We start from the raw sequence: 19,394 nt of genomic DNA on the forward strand, positions 1-19,394 counted from the left end.
TTGAACACCTAATTAAAGCTGCAAGCAGCATTTAGCGGTGTTCAAGCAGTTAAGGCCTTTAAGGCCGTTAAGCACAAAAGCATCAAAAGACATTAAGTTTTATGTAGCAAGCATGATTTATCATGATATACTACATTTCAGTGTGATTTTTCATGATTTACCATGTTCCAGTATGATTTACCATGAATCTTACATGATTTTCCATAGTTTACCTTGATATACCATGTTATATGATGATTTACCATGATATAGCACATTCTAGAATAATTTACCAGGATTCTAGCATGATTTACCTTTTTTACTATGATTTACCATGTTTCTGGCGTTATTTACCATGATTTACCACGTTGATAGCAATTATATGAAGCATAAGAACAATTGAAGTGATAAACTCTGACAAAATATGAATGTGTTATAATAGTAATTGTTATTTAAGTGATTTTATAGTGTCTATATACAAAAAAAGACTATTAATAAGAAGAGTGGCCAGCAGAGGGCAGTAGAAGACCACTTATTGGCTCACTTTCATTTTCAACTACTTTGTTTCTCCAGTATTCTCCAGTGAAGCAAACCATTTTTTTCATGTTAACTCCATAATGCATGCTTACACACACACACACACACACACACACACACACACACACACACACACACACACACACACACACACACACACACACACACACACACACTTTTGGGATATGTTATTGTGAAAATCTGTTTTAATGGTATATGAGCATTTCACATATTTCTTTGCAATGTAATAATATAAAACTAATTAAAGAAAATGCTTTAAGCATTTGTTTGTTAGCCAATGCTGAAAGCTGATAAAAAAAGATTAAAAATGTCTAATGCTGCTACTCCATCTAGTGGACAACAGTGCTATTACAGCCTACTTATACAATAGGCCATGTTTTTCATATAATTTAATCTACACACGCTCATTCTGATGTAGATAGAGACATTTGGAACTTCAGGAGCCAATGTGACTCAATTGTCACTTCAATAGACGATTTTTGACTAAATGTTATTGTAAATGTTAAAATAGTGAATTTATAAAGTCTAAATATTAATTATAGTTGAGTAGTGTGACAAAATTACTTTTTTTAAACAGCAGGGGGCAGTAAAATACCACTTATTGGCTGTTAGCCTTTTTTCAAGCCGTTTTATCTGTTCTTGACCTTTTTTTAAGAAGCTATGAGCATTTATTGAAAAGATATTGGCTTTCGGTCAAGGCTACATATTGAAGTGACCCTATTATAGTCATCCAAATGAAGAAGTTATACATTTTCCTATAATTATTGTTGTAGAGAGTACAGAGCAATAGATGCATTTTGACAAAATGTGATTGTAAATGTTAAAATAATGATTTAATAAAGTCTAAATATCAATTATATATAAAAATATTAGAGAGTAGTATGATGAAATGACAGCAGGGTGCAGTAAAATACGACTTATTGGCTGTTATAGCCATCCAAGCTGTTATAGCTGTTATAGCCATCCGATTTACACTCTATTATAGCCATCCAAATGAAGTAATTATACCTTTTCTGATAATTATTGATCTAGAGAGTCCAGATAATTGTACTGCACTGGTTTTAAACATTAAGATATGAAAATTATACGATCATAGATGGAAAAGACCATTTACAGCCAATACAGGCAATTTACCATAGGAAATACATGGGTTTAAAGCTTTTCAACAGTTATAGCGCCACCTATTGTCCGATCTCCATGAAACGTTGCATGCTTCTTTACCATGGTATGACACATATGCTCATCAATTTTTGTGAAGTTCTGAGTTTTTATTTATGATTTATAGGCTTTTGGGTGCATTTTGTCACGCCCCTTTTCTAAATAACCCTTTAATACCATAAGAAAAATAAAAAAGTTCAACTTTTTTTCAATAATTATTGATCTAGAGAGTCCAGAGAATTGTCCTAGACTGGTCTGATTCCGATCGGGCAAAAAACCAGGGACTAGTTCGCAAAAGTAGGTTTTTAACATATTCGTGAATATTTAATGAACGGTTTGATTGACAGCAATGGTTCTAGAGGCAAAGTTGTTCATCATGAGGAGATCTATCAAATGATATGCATTTTGTGGGGATGTGTGCAACACCACGTGATTACAGAGCCGTAAAACTCGTTAGCGCCAACTAGTGGCCGATTTCTTTTAAAACTCTTACAGACCTCTTGGGCCATGAGTCGAACATGCCCATTGAGTTTCGTACCGATTGGCCTCCGTTAACCTCGTCTCACAGGTGCTCAAACTTTATTGGCCGATGGCGGCCATGTTTTTTGAGATACGCCAATATCCTTTTACACATACATGGGGCCTTGGACCAAGACACTGCATACCAATTTTCAGGTCAATCGGACTAACGGTCAGGTGGCCACACCCCCTTTTATGTTTTTTTAATGTTATAGCGCCACCTAGTGTTAGATCGACGCGGTTTTTTTACTGTGACCTCAAAATCAACTCATTCACATGTGTACCGAATTTGGTGAAGCTATCTCATTTACTTCTTGAGTTATAGCCATTTTAGTAAAATAGGCTCCGCCCACAACATTCATTTTGCGCCCTCTAGCGACAGTTAATCAAAATTTCAACTTTTTTTTGATAATTATTGATATTCAGACTCCAGAGAACATTTTGGCACTGGTTTGGTTCCGATCGGGCGAAAAACCAGGGACTAGTTCGCAAAAGTAGTTTTTCGACAAAATTCAAAATGGCGGAAAATCTATCATGGCGGAAATGAAATCGGAGATATACATTTTTTACTTCAGGTTTCCAGCTTTCCAGTGATATAAGACACTTGAGTCTACGACATACGGTCTAGGAGTTATGAGCAGTTTCGCGCAATTGGTTGCTATAGCGCCACCTATAGGCCAATCGGGCTCATAATTTGATAACCTCTCCTCGATTTTTGTACTACCATCTGACAAAGTTTCAAGTCTCTAGCACTTACGGTTTGGTCTGCACGATGCGTTTTAGCGGAGAATAATAATAATAATAAAAATCAGTACAGAAACAATAGGTTTTCAGCACTTCGTGCTTGAACACCTAAATATAGATTATTCATGCAGTTCTTTCTATGAAACCTTAAAATGTTGGCAGCTCACTAGATTTTGGAACAGAGTCATAATGTGTCAAGTATACATGGCTGGTCAAATAAGCACACACACACACACACTGTTCATTACTATTTTTTATATCTATGTGTCATTTTGGCCTCTTTTGTCTCCAAAAGAGGGAAGGAAATGAATGAGTAATTGTCTTTCTATCCTGTCAGTCACAGAATGAACGAGAAAATGAAAAACATGGAGTTTTTTATTTATTAATTCTTAGTGAAATAATTCACATGGAAGAGAAACAGACAGACAGAGAGAGGGAGGGACAGCGAGTGAGAGGAGGCGTCGGGCGGACGAGGGAACGCTGGGATGAGTTTTATCTCTCTGTTGCATGTGTGAGCTAAGCTGGAGCTGCAGTATTGACACGCTGTCAGCCCTTTAACAGCAGAAATCAAGCCTTTCTCTGTTTTCTCCAGATTTCTCACACTTCTTCACTTATATTCAATTTACTCCACTGGTTTTTGTTTTTTCTAATGGAGAATGAAGGTCTGCTCATCAGAAATCACACAGCATATATGAAATGAAGATTTGTGGCCATTTTGCAGAAACTTCCTATCTGAAGTTTGACAATCTCACTGATCTGTCATTCTAATATGTGAAACATTATCATAATGAAAAACTGTTATGTTTGTAAATGATTTGACAACTAAACGTTTGATGAACAAAAAGTAAACATGCTAAAAAAACATCTGTAAATGAAAGTCAATCTAGAGTGTTTTTTTTTTTTACAGGTGAACAGATATGAATTATAACTAATAAAGACTATTATACATTATACTTACCCAGTTGATTAATCCCAGTACATTAAGACAGTTGTTTTGTATTACAAGTTTTCTGAAAATGTTAAGCTGAAATATGCAAACAAGACTTGAATATGCACTAATTTGCATACATTTCTAGAACAGAAATCTGAAAGCCAGGTTCAAAATGATTTGGTTAACATTTTAGAGGTACAGTTTTTTTTTACAGAAGGGATTTTGCATATCTCTTTGTATCACTCAATAAATCAGAAAACACTGTCAACAGAGAGAAAAGCACATTTTCACAATGTTTTTTTTTTTTTTAGGATTAAAATGTGGCATAAAATCAGGTAAATGTTATATGAACAAACACCTAGTGTAAAAACCTTAAAAATATAGATAGGAATGAAACTGTATAGTTTGGTCTATGTAAGTGCTCACAGACTTTAAAGATATGCATTGTAATTGAAATATACAGACGCAAATAGATGAAGTGCAATAAAATAAACACTTACATTTTTATTTTGTATGCCCCCCCCCCCCCCCCTATAGTCAGAAAGAAGACCAATGCAAAATAGACCAAAATCTCAATATTGACCAATGCATGAAAAAACAATGGTTTTGTTTTATACTTGGTTTCTATTTAATACTTTAGCATCCAAATAGCCATTTGCTAAAAACACAGCTCACAGTGTTCCATAGTCATCTTGTTCTCAATGTGTTCTGTATCTTGTGTTGTTTTCGCAGGTATTCCAGGGAGCGATTACATCAACTCAAACTACATTGATGGTTACCGCAAACAGAACGCCTACATTGCCACACAAGGCGCGCTGCCGGAGACCTTCTGTGATTTTTGGCGTATGATCTGGGAGCAGCGGAGTGCAAATATTGTCATGATGACCAAACTGGAGGAAAGATCCAGGGTATGATTTGCTGCGACATCACCACTCATCTGTTGATTTGATTAGCTTACACCAGGGGTCGGCAACCTAAGGCACGAGGGTTAATCACTGACACGTAAGCAAGTGCGAGAGAGGTGTATGTATTTCATTCAGATAAAGTAGCCTACCTCCCACCTGCATACAGATCTACATTTTGATTAAATAATTCCTCGTAGTAACAGCCTGTTTTATTAAGTTAGGAGTTATTAATTATATTAAAGTGTGATAATTAAACTGCACAAGTCAATAGAGGCGTGCAGCTCTAATAAACCATTAGCGCGACCACTGCGCACCAGTGCAAACAAGTTTTCCAACTGACAGCTTACAGCTCGTTCCGCTGTAAATAGTTAATGCTATAAATTTCAAACAAGAGTATAGAGTCCTTATTAAACATTCCATACATATTTAAATGACTGTGATACATGTGGAAACTCCGTTCATGCGTAGGCTACCTGGTCACTTCATCGGTTTTCTCTGATTGGAAAGCTATCCAATCGTGAGACAAATGCCCTCCGACAGAGAGGACACTTTTTTATATTCCAGATGAAACTGAACAAAATGCATCTGCTTGTTGAAGTCACAAATGCAAATTTTACTCCTCCCAAAATGGTTAAAAAATACATGCAAGAGCGTGTCATAACGGCTCCCAGTATAGGTATATTGGTTAGACTATATATGGGTTGTGGCACAGTGATGAACTTCGAAACTTAAAAATGGCACTATATTGACAAATAGGTTGCCGACCCCTGGCTTACACTGTTGTCTGTTCACACCCGAAGTGACAAATCAATCACAAATCAGTCAGAAGAGCGTGTGGACGGAGTCTCTGCAAGCGTACTGCTGTCTCACAATAAAATTGATAAGTGTTTAAATTAATAAAATTTTGACCAGTGTTGGGCAAGCTACTTAGAAAATGTAGTGAGCTAAGCTGTATAGTACACTGAAGCTACCACCCTGGGAAATGTAGCAAGCTAAGCTACAGCAATATGGCAAAAGTAGTTTACTACATCTAAAGCGACTTTTTCAAATTTAATTTTTATATTGAACCAACTTAGTTCCAAGTCAATGCTATCTCAGTGATCAATAAATTTGTCAATTAAACATATAGGCAGGCATAATTTGTCAGTTCAATTGTTTATTCAACAACTGTTCCAAACCAATTTGGTCACAAAAAAAACATAACTATATAAAACCATAGGCCTATAACTATATAAAACTATAACAAAACCAGGTGTCAAGAGTGTGTGCATCTTTTTCCATTTCTCACGTGTCAGCCCAAGGATTGATATCGGTATGTGATGTCACACCATACGGAGCAGAAGGTGATGGTAATGCACCAAAAAGCTGGTTTGTAGGGCCCTATGAAATCCATTTTATTTTTTCCCACATTCCAAATTCAGTTTTATTTTGTTTTCATTTTTCTGGACTCCCATTTTAATGGTTAAATAACATTTTAGTAATCAAAAACGTGTAATTAATAGAAATCATGAAACGTATATAATTTAACAATAATTTATTAACATTTTTAAATAAATTACATTTTAAAGGCTCTATAAAATAGTTTTTTTAATGGTTTATATTTGTAATGGCCAATTATTTAAAATGTAGGCCTAATGATTTAAGCAAAACTTTTTTCAAAGGTTAAACCAACCTTTTATTTTGACAGGTTGCCATGTAGCTAGACCTTTGAGTCTTTTTTTTTTATATTACGAGAGTTTTTCAAATCAAGCTAAAATGCTGATGAAGTGACTCTTCATCCTGTGTAGATGAAGTTCATCGATCCATTACTGAAAACATTAAACACTAGTCTATATCGCAATTTTATTTAAGTTTACTTACCTTCTTTTCATCCAAGATCTGACAAATTCCATGAAATTCTGCGTTATACAGTAAATTTCGTTTTTATGCATGAATATCGCAATTCAGTCCATGTTTTCTGTATTGCGGTAATGAAATCATATGGCCCTATGGTTGCCAACCACCGTAAAACAAGAAGCAGAAGAAGTCACCGTCATTAACTGATCCAGCATCAGTGATACTTAGCAGTTGTATTTCCGATTTATGTTTGAGCTTTAGAAATGCTTGAGAAAATGTAACGTTAGCTTGTGTGGACGCTACCGCACTACTTGATCAAAAAAAGAGCTTCGCTACTGAAAAGCTATTTGATTCAGAAAACAGCGACGCTACCACCGCGCTACAGAGAAATGTAGTTAAACTAGTAGCGTCACTAATTGTAGCGACGCTACTGCCCAACACTGATTTTGACATTATTTAAAATACATACTGACATACTATCATTTTTGTCACGTGTTTGTTGGGATAAGAATGTGTCAGTTAATCAATACCGGATTCAGTTTCAATATGCAGTACCGTTTTTTTTTCAACAATAAAACAATTAAATTAATAATTATTATTTTTATAAATGGAACTTGTAATGAATATTGTACAGTGGTGTCCCATTATTTTTTTTACTAAAAGTATTATCACACATAAAATAAACCTAATCTAAAATTATACAACGTGTATAATATTAATTATTAACTAAAGTTAACTGTCACACATTTTGCATATAAGTTTTTAAAGAAAAACATATATAATGGAAATACAGATCTTATAAATCTACAGTGCCTATTATAAGTGAATACACCCATGCTAAAGTATTGTAAATAATTAAATAAATGTTCTTCCTTAAAATACAGGTTGCATAAGTCAGGACACCCCTATGTTAAATTCCCATAGAGGCAAGCAGATTTTTATTTTTAAAGGCCAGTTGTTTTATGGATCCAGGATACTATGCATCCTGATAAAGTTCCCTTGGCCTTTGTAATTAAAATAGCCCTGGATCATCACATACCCTTCACCATACATAGAGATTGTCATGGTTTTATTTCAGTTAGCCTAATAGCTGGTATGATTTGCATTGAGAGATTATCTTATAGAAAGTACCCCATGCCAATCTCTAGGTATGGTGAAGGGTATGTGATGATGTGGGGCTATTTTAATTCCAAAGGCCAATGGAACTTTATCAGGATGCATAGTATCCTGGATCCATGAAATAGCTGGCCTTTAAAAATAAAAATCTTTCTGCCTCTATGGGAATTTAACATAGGGGTGTCCTGACTTATGCAACCTGTATTTTTAGAAAGAACATTTATTTATTTACGATACATTATTCATTCACAAAGAAAATTGGTGTCCTTAAAGGTAGGATTTTTCCTCATTTTTTAAATTAAGGCATTAAGATCATTTTGAAAAGATGATTTTTTTAGTCAACTTTAGCATGGGTGTGTTCACTTATGCTAGGCACTGTAACTGCTTAATTTATGGGAAATAAATGAACTAATTATTTGGTAACAGGGTTGAAAAAATTGCAAACGTCATATAAATAGAAATTAAACATCTCAAGTAATAGTTTGTTTCTCCTCCTGATGTTTTTCTGATGGTAAAGCATCTTTTGTACTGACCTTTTTGTTCTGGCCCTATTTGATACCCTATTTGTGAAAAGCGCACAGCTATAACATCATTATTTTGTAACAAATTACATCAATTATTGGCAAATTGAACTGTTTTCAAACAGAGGTTTAAAAGCTTTTGTCGTTTTTGTCAAACTGATTGCTGGTCTAATTAATGACAATCCATGTCATCCACAATTTTTGCAGATTTTACCCACATTTCATTTAATCTTTTCCTCATTGGTGTGTGTGTGTGTGTGTGTGTGTGTGTGTGTGTGTGTGTGTGTGTGTGTGTGTGTGTGTGTGTGTGTGTGTGTGTGTGTGTGTGTGTGTGTGTGTGTGTGTGTGTGTGTGTGTGGATTCCTTCTAATTTCCTCTGTCGTCTTCGGCTGCCATTATGAGTTGCAGAATTTAAATTCTTGATTTTCCTGCATTTATTCTTTGTGATGTGAATAGTCCTTTGCATGACTCCATGGACTGATGCTTCTGCTCTGTCTTGCTGGTCTAATCTTTAAAGATGGACTGGAGGGTCACATAAAGCAGCTCTCCTGTGGTCTTTGTGTGGCCATACCATGCAGCCTCTCATGGTTTCAGTCATGTAACGCTGAAACGTCTTGATGCATTTTAGTGAGAACAGTGTCAAGATATTCTCAGCTAAACAATGTCTTTACAAATATGTTATCAGCAAAATATAATCTCTCAGATCCTGCTCTTGTTTGCAGTTAGACAGACCTGCATTGAACATGCAATGCATGTCGATTTTCTTCTTGTAACCGCGTTTTCGTTCTTTATTTATTCTTTTCCTCCTGACAGGGCGGCTGCCGTACAGTAATGTTATGCTATTTTACAGTGACTCAGAATGCAACCAACATCTATAATGGTAATAAGGCCCCAGCTTTAATGTGATTGCAACAGAGCGCTTGAGATAGTAATTATAGCGTCTGTCAGGCTCTTGGAAAACCCGCTCATGTGTTGAGAAATCCGCTTGTCAGCAGGAAATGGGAATTGTGTTGTTCGCTGCAGTTATTCTCTTGCTTTAAATGGACTTGATGTATGTTTGCTGCTGCAGGTTTTATGGAGATGTGTGTATGTTTGTTTGCAGGTGAAGTGTGACCAGTACTGGCCAAACAGAGGGACAGAGACGTACGGACTCATTCAGGTCACACTGCTAGACACGGTCGAGTTGGCGACATACTGCGTCCGAACGTTTGCACTTTACAAGGTATGTGGGTGTTTCAGGGATTGTTCACCCAAAACTGAAATATTTCATCAGTGCTGTGAGCGTTTTACTCTTCAATTCAGAACGGCTCCAGTGAGAAGCGGGAGGTGCGGCAGTTCCAGTTCACGGCGTGGCCGGATCATGGCGTCCCAGAACATCCCACGCCATTCCTGGCCTTCCTGCGCAGGGTCAAATCATGCAACCCGCCAGACGCTGGACCAATGGTGGTGCATTGCAGGTCTGAAGAGATCTCTTTCATTGTTTTTACATTATTGTTTTATTTATTATTTATATTATTAGTAATACAATGAAAATGATCATTAAACTCCAACAATGATTTGTAATATGCATTATATATTGTTGGTAATGAGTAAATATTTTATTGTTACGTATCGTACACCATTAAAAAATTCGGGGTCTTTTTTTCAGAAAAATTAACTTTCATTCAGTAAGGACGCATTCAATTGATCAGAAGTGGCAGTACAGATATTTATAATGTTACAAAAGTTTTATAATGAGAAATGCTGTTCTTTTATATTTTTTTCCACAAAAATATTTAGCAAGAAAACCTTTTTTTAATTATAATTTAATTATAATGATTTCTGAAGGATCATGTGACACTGATGACTGGAGTGAGGATGATGAAAATTCAGCTTTGTATCACAGGAATAAATTACATTTTAAAATGCTTTCACATAGAAAATTTATATTTTAAATTGTAATAATATTGAACTGTTTTACTGTATTTTTGATCAAATAATTGCAGCCTTGATGAACAAGAGACCTTTTTTTTTCCAAAAACATTTAAATGGTAGTGTTTCCAAATACAGATTTCATCTTTTTTTTTTTTGTTAGGCCACTGTTTGTCTGCTAAGCAATAAATTAATTTTATGTAAAACATTTAATAACTCAAGCAAACAGTATCTTACAAAAGACTCACAGACGCGTCGGGTGCTTTTCATTGATCAGCAGAACTCATGTTAATGTACTGATATCTGAAGTAGAAAACAAATGAATCGGTCAATCCCATTCTTGGTCTCAAGTTTTAAACACATACTTTGTCTGTGTGTCTCTGTACAAAGAAACATGATTTTGGTGCATGGCAGAACATGAGGCACTCTTGCAATTTATGGAAAACCCAGATATGAAACCATCTGTTAAATTCCCCTCTAAGCGAAAGCAGCACAAAAAACATCAGGCAGCAAGAGGCATGCAAAAAAGACAAGCCACGAGCTTCCATCGGAAAACTGCCAGATAGAAAACAAGGATTAGTAAACCCTTAAAAATAACACATACGGCAGTTAATTAGAGCTCCCAGCGGAGCGCTTGAAATTGAAAAAAATCCTTATTTCCCCTCTTTTCTCTAGCTGGCTTGCGTGCTGAATACGGGAATTAATATCATTCATTGGGACGAAGACTTTGAATTCCTTTCGGCTCAGATCAGATAACAGCGAGACTTTAATCCTTTCCAAAACACCGTCCCCCTCCGCGAGCTCTCGTCTGACCATTAAAAAACCTCATTCTTTCATTTCGTGGCTGGTGTCAGAAAGTTGACGCATCCTTCGGAAAGAGCAGGGAAAGTTTTAAGCTTTGAATATGATGTGCTAACGTGTGGGCAGGAGATTATATGTGCTGTTTGTCAGGCAAAACAAAAGCCCTTGTGGGTAATTACCCTCACTGGAAGCATTTGTCGCTGTTAAGCGATTCGCCCAGCACAGAATGAACATTCATATTGCATACGCTTAATGCTTTCGTGAAATCTGGCGAATCGATGCTGATAGCCACGCGTGTGCTCTCGCTCTGGGCAGTGTTAGCTGTAAAGATGCTGTTTACCCCTGTCACCTGTAACCCATGGGTCGCCGCAGACACACAGCCAGTCAGCCGTTATTGCAACAAAAGAGAAAGTCCATCCAATCGCATGATTGAATGTCACAGAGATCACAGAGACATGGACGAAGGGCTTGTGAGGAGTAAATCTGACACAGCCATGATTTCTGAAGTATGTTTGAATGAATCTCATGAAACCTGTCAAGAACACACCCTCATCAAATTTCATCACTGAAAATGTTTCATAAAGAAAATAAAGTCTTGCTAAAATCAGTGGATATTTCAGGGCAGTTTAAGTAATTTAAAGTGGTCATATTATGCTACTATGCTTTTACGTTAAACTTTCTTTAGTGTGTAATACTGATGTTTGAGCAAGAAAAAGGTCTATAAAGTTACAAAGCTCAAAGGGAGTTAATCTCTTTATTAGTAAGCACTGTTTCTGAACTCCCTGAATCGCCTTGAATGTAGCCTTAAGTTTTCTTCCGGGAATGAACATGTCACGATATTCCTCATTTAAATAATTCCCACCCAAGGCAGACACACATTAAGGAGATGAGGCCTGGTTTTTCTGCATTAGTAGTAGTGGTTGACCGATATTGAATTTTTTGATGGCCGATGTAGAGTATTTCTGGTCAATTTGGGGAATATGTATTCAATGATTAATAATTATTCATACGGGTTTGAACCAGATAAACTTTATATTATTAAATCACCCAAAAAGGGATAATATGTTCCCTGCATCTGCATTCATATATGTACCTAGACAATTAACCACAAAGGATTATAATTAATTGCATATGTAGACTATATTTTACAGACAGGTTAAAATTAGCTCAATTGTATATCAATACTTAATCAAAACGGATTATAATTAAATATTAATATATCAATTAGGTCTATCATATATCAACTCTAAGGATAGTCCCTGTGGAATTAATTTGTGATCTGATAATCCGTTTGTCCAGCAAACTGATCATGCAATCTTTATCAATTCTCACACCGAAATCATCTCAGAGATTCGCAGGAAAGGCAAATTCTGGCCATGAATACAACCTTCCTGTTTTACAAAGATAGCCTGCTAGTTAAAGTAATTTCATACTTTTAAAGCACGTAGCTTTGGATCGTACATTAAAGGGACTTGTATCCCTTTATTTATTCTTGTATTGCAAGAGACAGAATCAATAAATGAATATAATGTATTTCAATAAATGAAAACTACGTTACAGTTACTAACGTTACATGGGATAGATGTATATACAAACAGATAACGGACAATACACGGAAAGAGATTGAAAGTGCAAGAAACAGGGAGTGAGTGAGAGAGAGAGAGAGAGAGAGAGAGAGAGAGAGAGAGAGAGAGAGAGAGAGAGAGAGAGAGAGAGAGAGAGAGAGAGAGAGAGGATATCCGTAAGGATCACAGTTTGGCAAAATTCACCTGGACAGTTAAACCTTTAAGAGACAACACAGAAAAATACAATCTTAATGCCCTGAAAGCTCAATAAACGGATACTTGCACAGTTGCTCCTTGTGTGGCTGCTTCGAAGGCATGTGGATGCATGTTCCGTGGGAGCGTCACGTGGCCTGCGGATGCGTCGGGAGCGTGCACTTTCAAACGAAGGTTTAAAGGTCTCGGATGTAAATTACCAAAGAAACAATCCAGGCTAAGTTCATTTACCTATCTGGGGAAATGAACAAAGTCGAAAGGAAAAACAAAACTTAAACAAACGAAAGAAAGAAAAAGATCCCCGGAGGAGGATCACGAAGGAGTTACATGGTGATGCGAGGAAGAAGTAAGAGAGTAAGAGAGGCTTGGCGCATCTCTTTAAGGAAACCCAGTCAACGCCTCTGTGGAGTGCCACTGACCAATAATCATTCAGCAAACCTTGAGCGGGAAAGTTCCTTTGTTTCTTCCAGCAACCTAATTTGCATGGTTTATTGCTGCTCAGAATTTAGTCAGAATCACTCTGAATATGGTACAGCATAGTAAAATACATTTTACGGTATGTTCATATACATATCTGGCTTGGTCAGCCCCAGGGGATTCTGTAGGTAGCAAAAACAACATGTACAGAGGATAATATTGCAAGGTTACATTAAAATGCATAATATAGGCCCTCATAGTTCATTTAGAACTACGATAGAAATAGATATATTCCCATCTGATTTGGGCATGCCGAAACACATAAAAACATATCAAATATGTCTTAGTAATGTCTTATATGAGGAAGTTAAATAAAAGGTTTGTGTGTGATGTGTGTGGGTGTGTGGAAGGAGCTTTCTTGGGCCGGCTGGCATTCCTTTCTCTGCAGAAAGGAGGTGTCAGGAGATACTGATCTCTTTGAAGCTTGGACCTAGGGCTGGGGGGAATGTGTGGACGGTTCTGGTATTGCTCTGATGGTCCATAAAACGTGTCACAAAGGCCATCTTCCCCAGACTTTCTGGCGCTTCAGCTGGTTAATTATTAGACAGAGTCACAGTTTGTGAGTTTAAGGAAACTTATCAAAAATGATCATTAACAACGATGATCCAGCTAACACGAATCATGCTTCATTCAGACGCATACGCTACACCGATGTCGATATCTTGGAGAGCAGGGTGCCCACATGTGGCCGATATATATATATATATATAGATAGATAGATAGATAGATCGATACAGTCCCGCTTGATTCTGTAATTATATTACAGTATTTTTCACAAATAAAGAAATTGTTTAAAAAATTATGAATAATAGGTAGCAAACACTGTGGTGCGCACTGGGAATCTAGTATTTTTTTCCTACTATGGAAGTCAATGGGGTACATCAACTGTCTGGTTACCGACATTCTTCAAAATATCTTCCTTTGTGTTCAGCGGAAGAAAGAAATTCATACAGGTTTGAAACAACTTGAGGGTTAGTAAGTGATGACAGAATTCTCATTTTGAAGTGAACTATTCCTTTAAGTATATTTATGCTTGTCCATCTTGTGCGATCTCGGAAGCTAAGCTAGGTTGAGGCTTGAGGTTGAGGTACATGGATGAGGCTCTGGTTTCCCGCACAATCCAAATACAGTTGTTTATTGGAGACACTAAATTGTCTGTAAGAATGAGTGGATGGGTTTATGCTTGTTGCAATTCATTCTGGGTTTGCCTTATCTGGTCATAATACATGTGATGCTGCTTTGGAATTTGGCCAAAAAGAGCTGAAATAATAATAAGAATTCTGAATAAGACTTTGTGAATGGCCTCTGTCGGGAGCTCCTCAAAATGGGTTTTTGGAAACTTTATGTATGTATTAATGAAAGTTCTGTGTGTGTTATTCATGCTAAAGTGTGTCGTTGCTTAAGAATTTTCACTGTGCTCACGTCTTCATGCAGGAAGAGCACTAATATGAGCATATTTAGTCTTTAATGAAGGGCTCTGATCTCAGGTGTCGGTGGTTGACGTCAGCTGCGGCGTTTCAGGAAGTTAGCAAAGCTTTGGCCTCTTCAAAGTGATGGAAAGAGGAAAGTAGATGGAGGCTTTTAGAGTCTGTAGATGGAGGTTAGAGAGGGTGAGAGGCTAAATGGAGGGCTTGTTTTCCTCTGATAGCGAGCACAAGTGTACGGCAATCAAACCGAGTCAAGAACGGCTTCATCCACTCAGCAGAATCTCTGCCATTAAATACTGTTTTACTGCGGCAAATGTTTTGCGTTTATGACAGAAATACAGTACAACATTGGCACATCACTCACTGACGGTTTACATTTGTACCAATAATGTGATTATTTTCCGGTAATCAGCGTAAGGACTAGCAGTAAGATATTGGCATGACACAAGCAATTTTCATTACTCTGATGATTCGCTAAGAATTATATTATTTTAATTTATTTTTACCGGTTATTTTTACCGTCATTTTTCACATCACACCAATGCACTGCATAAATGATGAACTAATGCACTGCACAAATGATGAACGTACACACTGTGTGTTACTGGCCTATGTTTTAATCTATTTGTGACAAATGCAGAACACATGTCTATGGATATATTGGATTTTTTCGATTTAGGCGCTTAAAAATTCTCCATTTCGATGTTTTCGACCATCAAAATATTGCATTATATTAATGTCAAACTCTTCAATTTCTTTAGCACCCTAATAATATGATGCCTTCTTTACTTCTGTTACGGATCTGAACATGATAATGTCACATGTGCATATTGGCACTATTCAGAGTGGAATAGATGCGATTAAAGTGTTTTCATCCCTGTTTATTGAGATTAAATTCAGCATACAGCACGTTTTTCTACTATTATATTGCCTAAATCTCTTTATAATTGCATTATGTAACCATGTAAACATGATCTTTGTCAATGAAACCAATCAAAGCACCTTAATACAAACTACACAACACACAAAATCCTCTCTCCTCTTGTTTCTCATCCGTTTGCGGGTGATAGTGCCGGCGTCGGTCGGACTGGCTGCTTCATCGTCATCGACGCCATGCTGGAGCGAATTAAACATGAGAAGACAGTGGACATCTACGGTCACGTGACGCTTATGCGTGCACAGAGGAACTACATGGTCCAGACGGAAGACCAGTACGTCTTCATTCACGACGCGCTCCAGGAGGCCGTCACTTGCGGGACCACTGAGGTTCCCGCCCGGAACTTGTACGCCTACATCCAGAAGCTCACGCAGATTGAGTCCGGAGATAATGTTACTGGAATGGAGCTGGAGTTTAAGGTAAGATGGATGTTACCAAACTCAATCTCGGAAGCTCTGTCTGTCTGTCTGTCCGTCCTATCTATTGTTCTATCTATAAATCTGTCAGTCTGTCTCTCTATCATTTTATCGGTCTGTCTGTCTTTATACGTATTCATAGAAGCAAACTGTTTAGATGAATCGGTTCACAAAAAAGGGCTGCCCTTCTCATTACTACTAGCAAAGAGAGGTTATTAGTGCAGTATCTTGTTTAGTTTATCTAGTGTCCTATGAAATTATATTTGTTTAAAAAAAATTAACGTAACTTTATAAAACTGAACGTAACTATAAAACTGAACGTAACTTTTTCAGAAAGTATTAAAAATATGCCATTACAAAAGAAGAAAAACACAATGAAAATGAAACAAATGAACTCAGTCGCACAAATTTATCAGGCTCTTCAAATATGCTTCATTCTTTAATGTTTTTCAAAGATTCGTTTTTGCAAATTGTGGATTCTGAATGCATTGCCACAGATTTCGCTTACGCTTCGCAGCTTTTCGTTTGCTGCTTTGAGACAAACCTCTCGTGCGGGTTGGGCTTAACAGTGGATAGTGAGCTTTTGATGGACAGGTGCTCACTGACCTGGAAGTACAGACGTCACTTAATATCGCGCATGTTGGAAAACTCTCGCGGGGTGGGTGGGCGCGTGGGGGGGATTGGGGGGGCGTGTCGTTAGGCAACTAAGAGATTAACATGAAACTAAGAGATTAACTTCTGAAAACCCCGATAAATTTGATCGATTATTAGTTTAGTTGTTCTTCTTCTACTGTGTGGTTTGTCAAGCCCATATGTGTAAGAAAAGAAACAGAGATAAGTCTCAGGTTAATACGGACATGGCGACTGACAAATGCAAAAGTGTCGACAAGATGGACACAGAAGGAGAATTTGCGACATCTTTTCCATGCACTCCGAGTAAAAGTCCACCGGAAAAAAAGGGGAGATTAAAGATGAACATTGCTGAGAGAATTGATTCACTCATTAATGCTGTCGCTGAACTTACATCGAAGTGTGACGGCACATTTCAGAGAGTTGAGTCCATGGAGAAGGTCTTGGAAAGTACAGCTTCTTCTATTACCTCTCTTTCTACCACCGTAAGTGATCTGTTACGTAAGAGCATGTCCCACAAAGAGAAGATTCTGAAACTCAAAAAAAATATTGCTGCGTTGCAGCAAGAAAATAAGCAACTGAAGGAGGTGTGGAAGACACTTTTTGGAAGACATACAGAAGCTCAAATACTTTTTTTTCAAGAGACTCATTCTTGTGACTCTGATTCGAATTTTTGGAAAACCCAATGGGGAGATTATGCAACCTTTAGACATGGATCCAATCACTCAACAGGTGTCGCAATTTTCTTTAACAAATTCAAAGGCAATGCTTTGGAGTCTATTCGTTCAGATAATGGAAGATGGATTATACTGACTGTTAAACTGGACAATTCCACTTTAATAGTTTGCAATGTCTATGGATTTAATACTCGAGTACACAATTTAGAAATGTTTAAGAAGATTTGTGATACAATAACAGGTTTAAAGAAGAAGTATAAGGATGGATATGTAATTATTGGTGGTGATTTCAACGATGCTCCAGACGATTCTGTTGACCGCTTTCCACCCAAACATAGTTTACGAATTACAGATTTTTTTGATTTTATAACTGACATATTACAAGTTTCTGATTTGTGGAGATATTTGAATCCAAATTGCTGTACTTGGAATAATAGCACTTTTTCTTTAAAATCAAGAATATATTACTGGTTGATTTCTTATGACTTAATCAACTATGTCTCAGAAACAAAAATTGCTTGTGCCCTTCTATCAGATCACAAATTGATATCAATCATTTTTGATGGGTGTAAGAGTAGTATTATTCGTGTATACTGGAAATTTAACAACAGTCTACTTTCTGACAATCGTTTTGTGGAACAAGTTAAATTAATAGCAAATATTTTTGAAAATAATAATTTAAATTTTGTCCAAAAGTGGGAATTATTTAAGTTTAATTGCTATGAGAAGAGGTAAAGAATTAAAGTAAAATAAACTTAGGAAAATTACAGAGATAACAGAGTAACTTAATACTTTAATTAAACAAAATACTCTATCCGAAGATGATAAATCTAAATTATATCATCTTAATTTAGAAATAGATAATCTATATATAGAATTAGCTAAGGTTGCTTATGTGACATCAAGAGCCAAATGGTTTGAGGAAGGAGAAAGAAATACTAGTTTCTTTTCTCTTGAAAAAATAAATTATACAAGAAACGTCTCGGTTACGTATGTAACCCTCGGTCCCTGAGTAGGGAACGGAGACGTTACGTCGGATGACGACGAATGGGGGTTTCGCTTAGAACACCTATCGACTTCGAGTATTACAAAACGATCCAATGGCGATGAAATGCCATGGGTCTGCGGAATTTGCATAGCGTATCTCCGCCCCACCGCATGGGTATAAAGGAGAGACGCCGGCAAAGGCAGATCATGTCTTCGCTGAGGAGCCGAGACTGAACTCAGGCGTCTACCCAGCGGTACAGCGGAAGTGGCAGGGAGACGTAACGTCTCCGTTCCCTACTCAGGGAACGAGGGTTACATACGTAACCGAGACGTTCCCTTTCGTAGTCACTCCGAGTTACGTCGGATGACAACGATTTGGGGTCCCTGAGAAATCACGCCACCTTCATAGCTGTCTTCCAGTGCCCTGCGAAAGTCTGATCCCCCTGTCGTGATACTGGCACGGACGAAGGAGTCCTACTTAACACAGGAATACCAAGGTACACTGGGAAGCATATCTCAGAAGGAAATATGCGGCAGCATGCCTACCCGTAGGGAGGACTTAAGAACACACATATGACCGGAGGGCTTCATATGGAGGAACGCTGGAGTGACCAGCCCAAGGGGTGGCAACTTTCAACTCCAGGAGTGGCAAGGTGGCTTGCCGAGGGAAAGACACATGCTCAAGGAGGCTTACAGTGGAAATACACATGTGGGGGTTACTCAGGGGAGGAACCAACCACACAGAGGCACCTAGCCGACGCACAGGCAATAGACACTGGCGCCAGCGTCAACAGTGCTGGAGGAACTCAGGGCTTCAGAGAGGAAAGCTTACCTGAGGAATATCGCACGTATCCAGTCCGTGGAGTGGAATGGCGAGCAAGCGAAGACACCTGAGCGGGTCCAGTACTAGCTGACTGAAGCGAGTACACGAGAGGACACAGGCTCCACTCGGAGATTATAAAATCTGGCGAATGTGTTGGGTGTGGCCCAGCCTGCAGCTCTACAGATGTCTGTTAGCGAGGCGCCATGCGCTCGAGCCCAAGAGGAAGCCACTCCGGTGGAGTGGGCTGTCACACCAAGGGGGCA

General features: G+C 37.7%; 1 protein-coding gene across 9 annotated transcripts in view; it reads left to right on the plus strand.

Moving 5' to 3' along the window:
• The window catches only part of ptprda (protein tyrosine phosphatase receptor type Da), a 922,653-nt gene that overhangs the window by 871,648 nt on the left and 31,611 nt on the right, over positions 1 to 19,394 (plus strand). For all 9 annotated transcript variants that reach the window (XM_077229653.1, XM_077229654.1, XM_077229660.1 and 6 more), the window contains 4 exons: positions 4,622 to 4,797; positions 9,370 to 9,489; positions 9,570 to 9,724; positions 15,732 to 16,017. In XM_077229653.1, the coding sequence (XP_077085768.1) occupies positions 4,622 to 4,797; positions 9,370 to 9,489; positions 9,570 to 9,724; positions 15,732 to 16,017 (737 nt within the window). The remainder of the gene's footprint in view (positions 1 to 4,621; positions 4,798 to 9,369; positions 9,490 to 9,569; positions 9,725 to 15,731; positions 16,018 to 19,394) is intronic.

This window comes from Siphateles boraxobius, unplaced genomic scaffold (assembly GCF_051911475.1).
Source record: "Siphateles boraxobius isolate OS27281-9 unplaced genomic scaffold, OSU_SipBor_1 130, whole genome shotgun sequence".
In the NCBI taxonomy this organism is placed as follows: domain Eukaryota; kingdom Metazoa; phylum Chordata; class Actinopteri; order Cypriniformes; family Leuciscidae; genus Siphateles; species Siphateles boraxobius.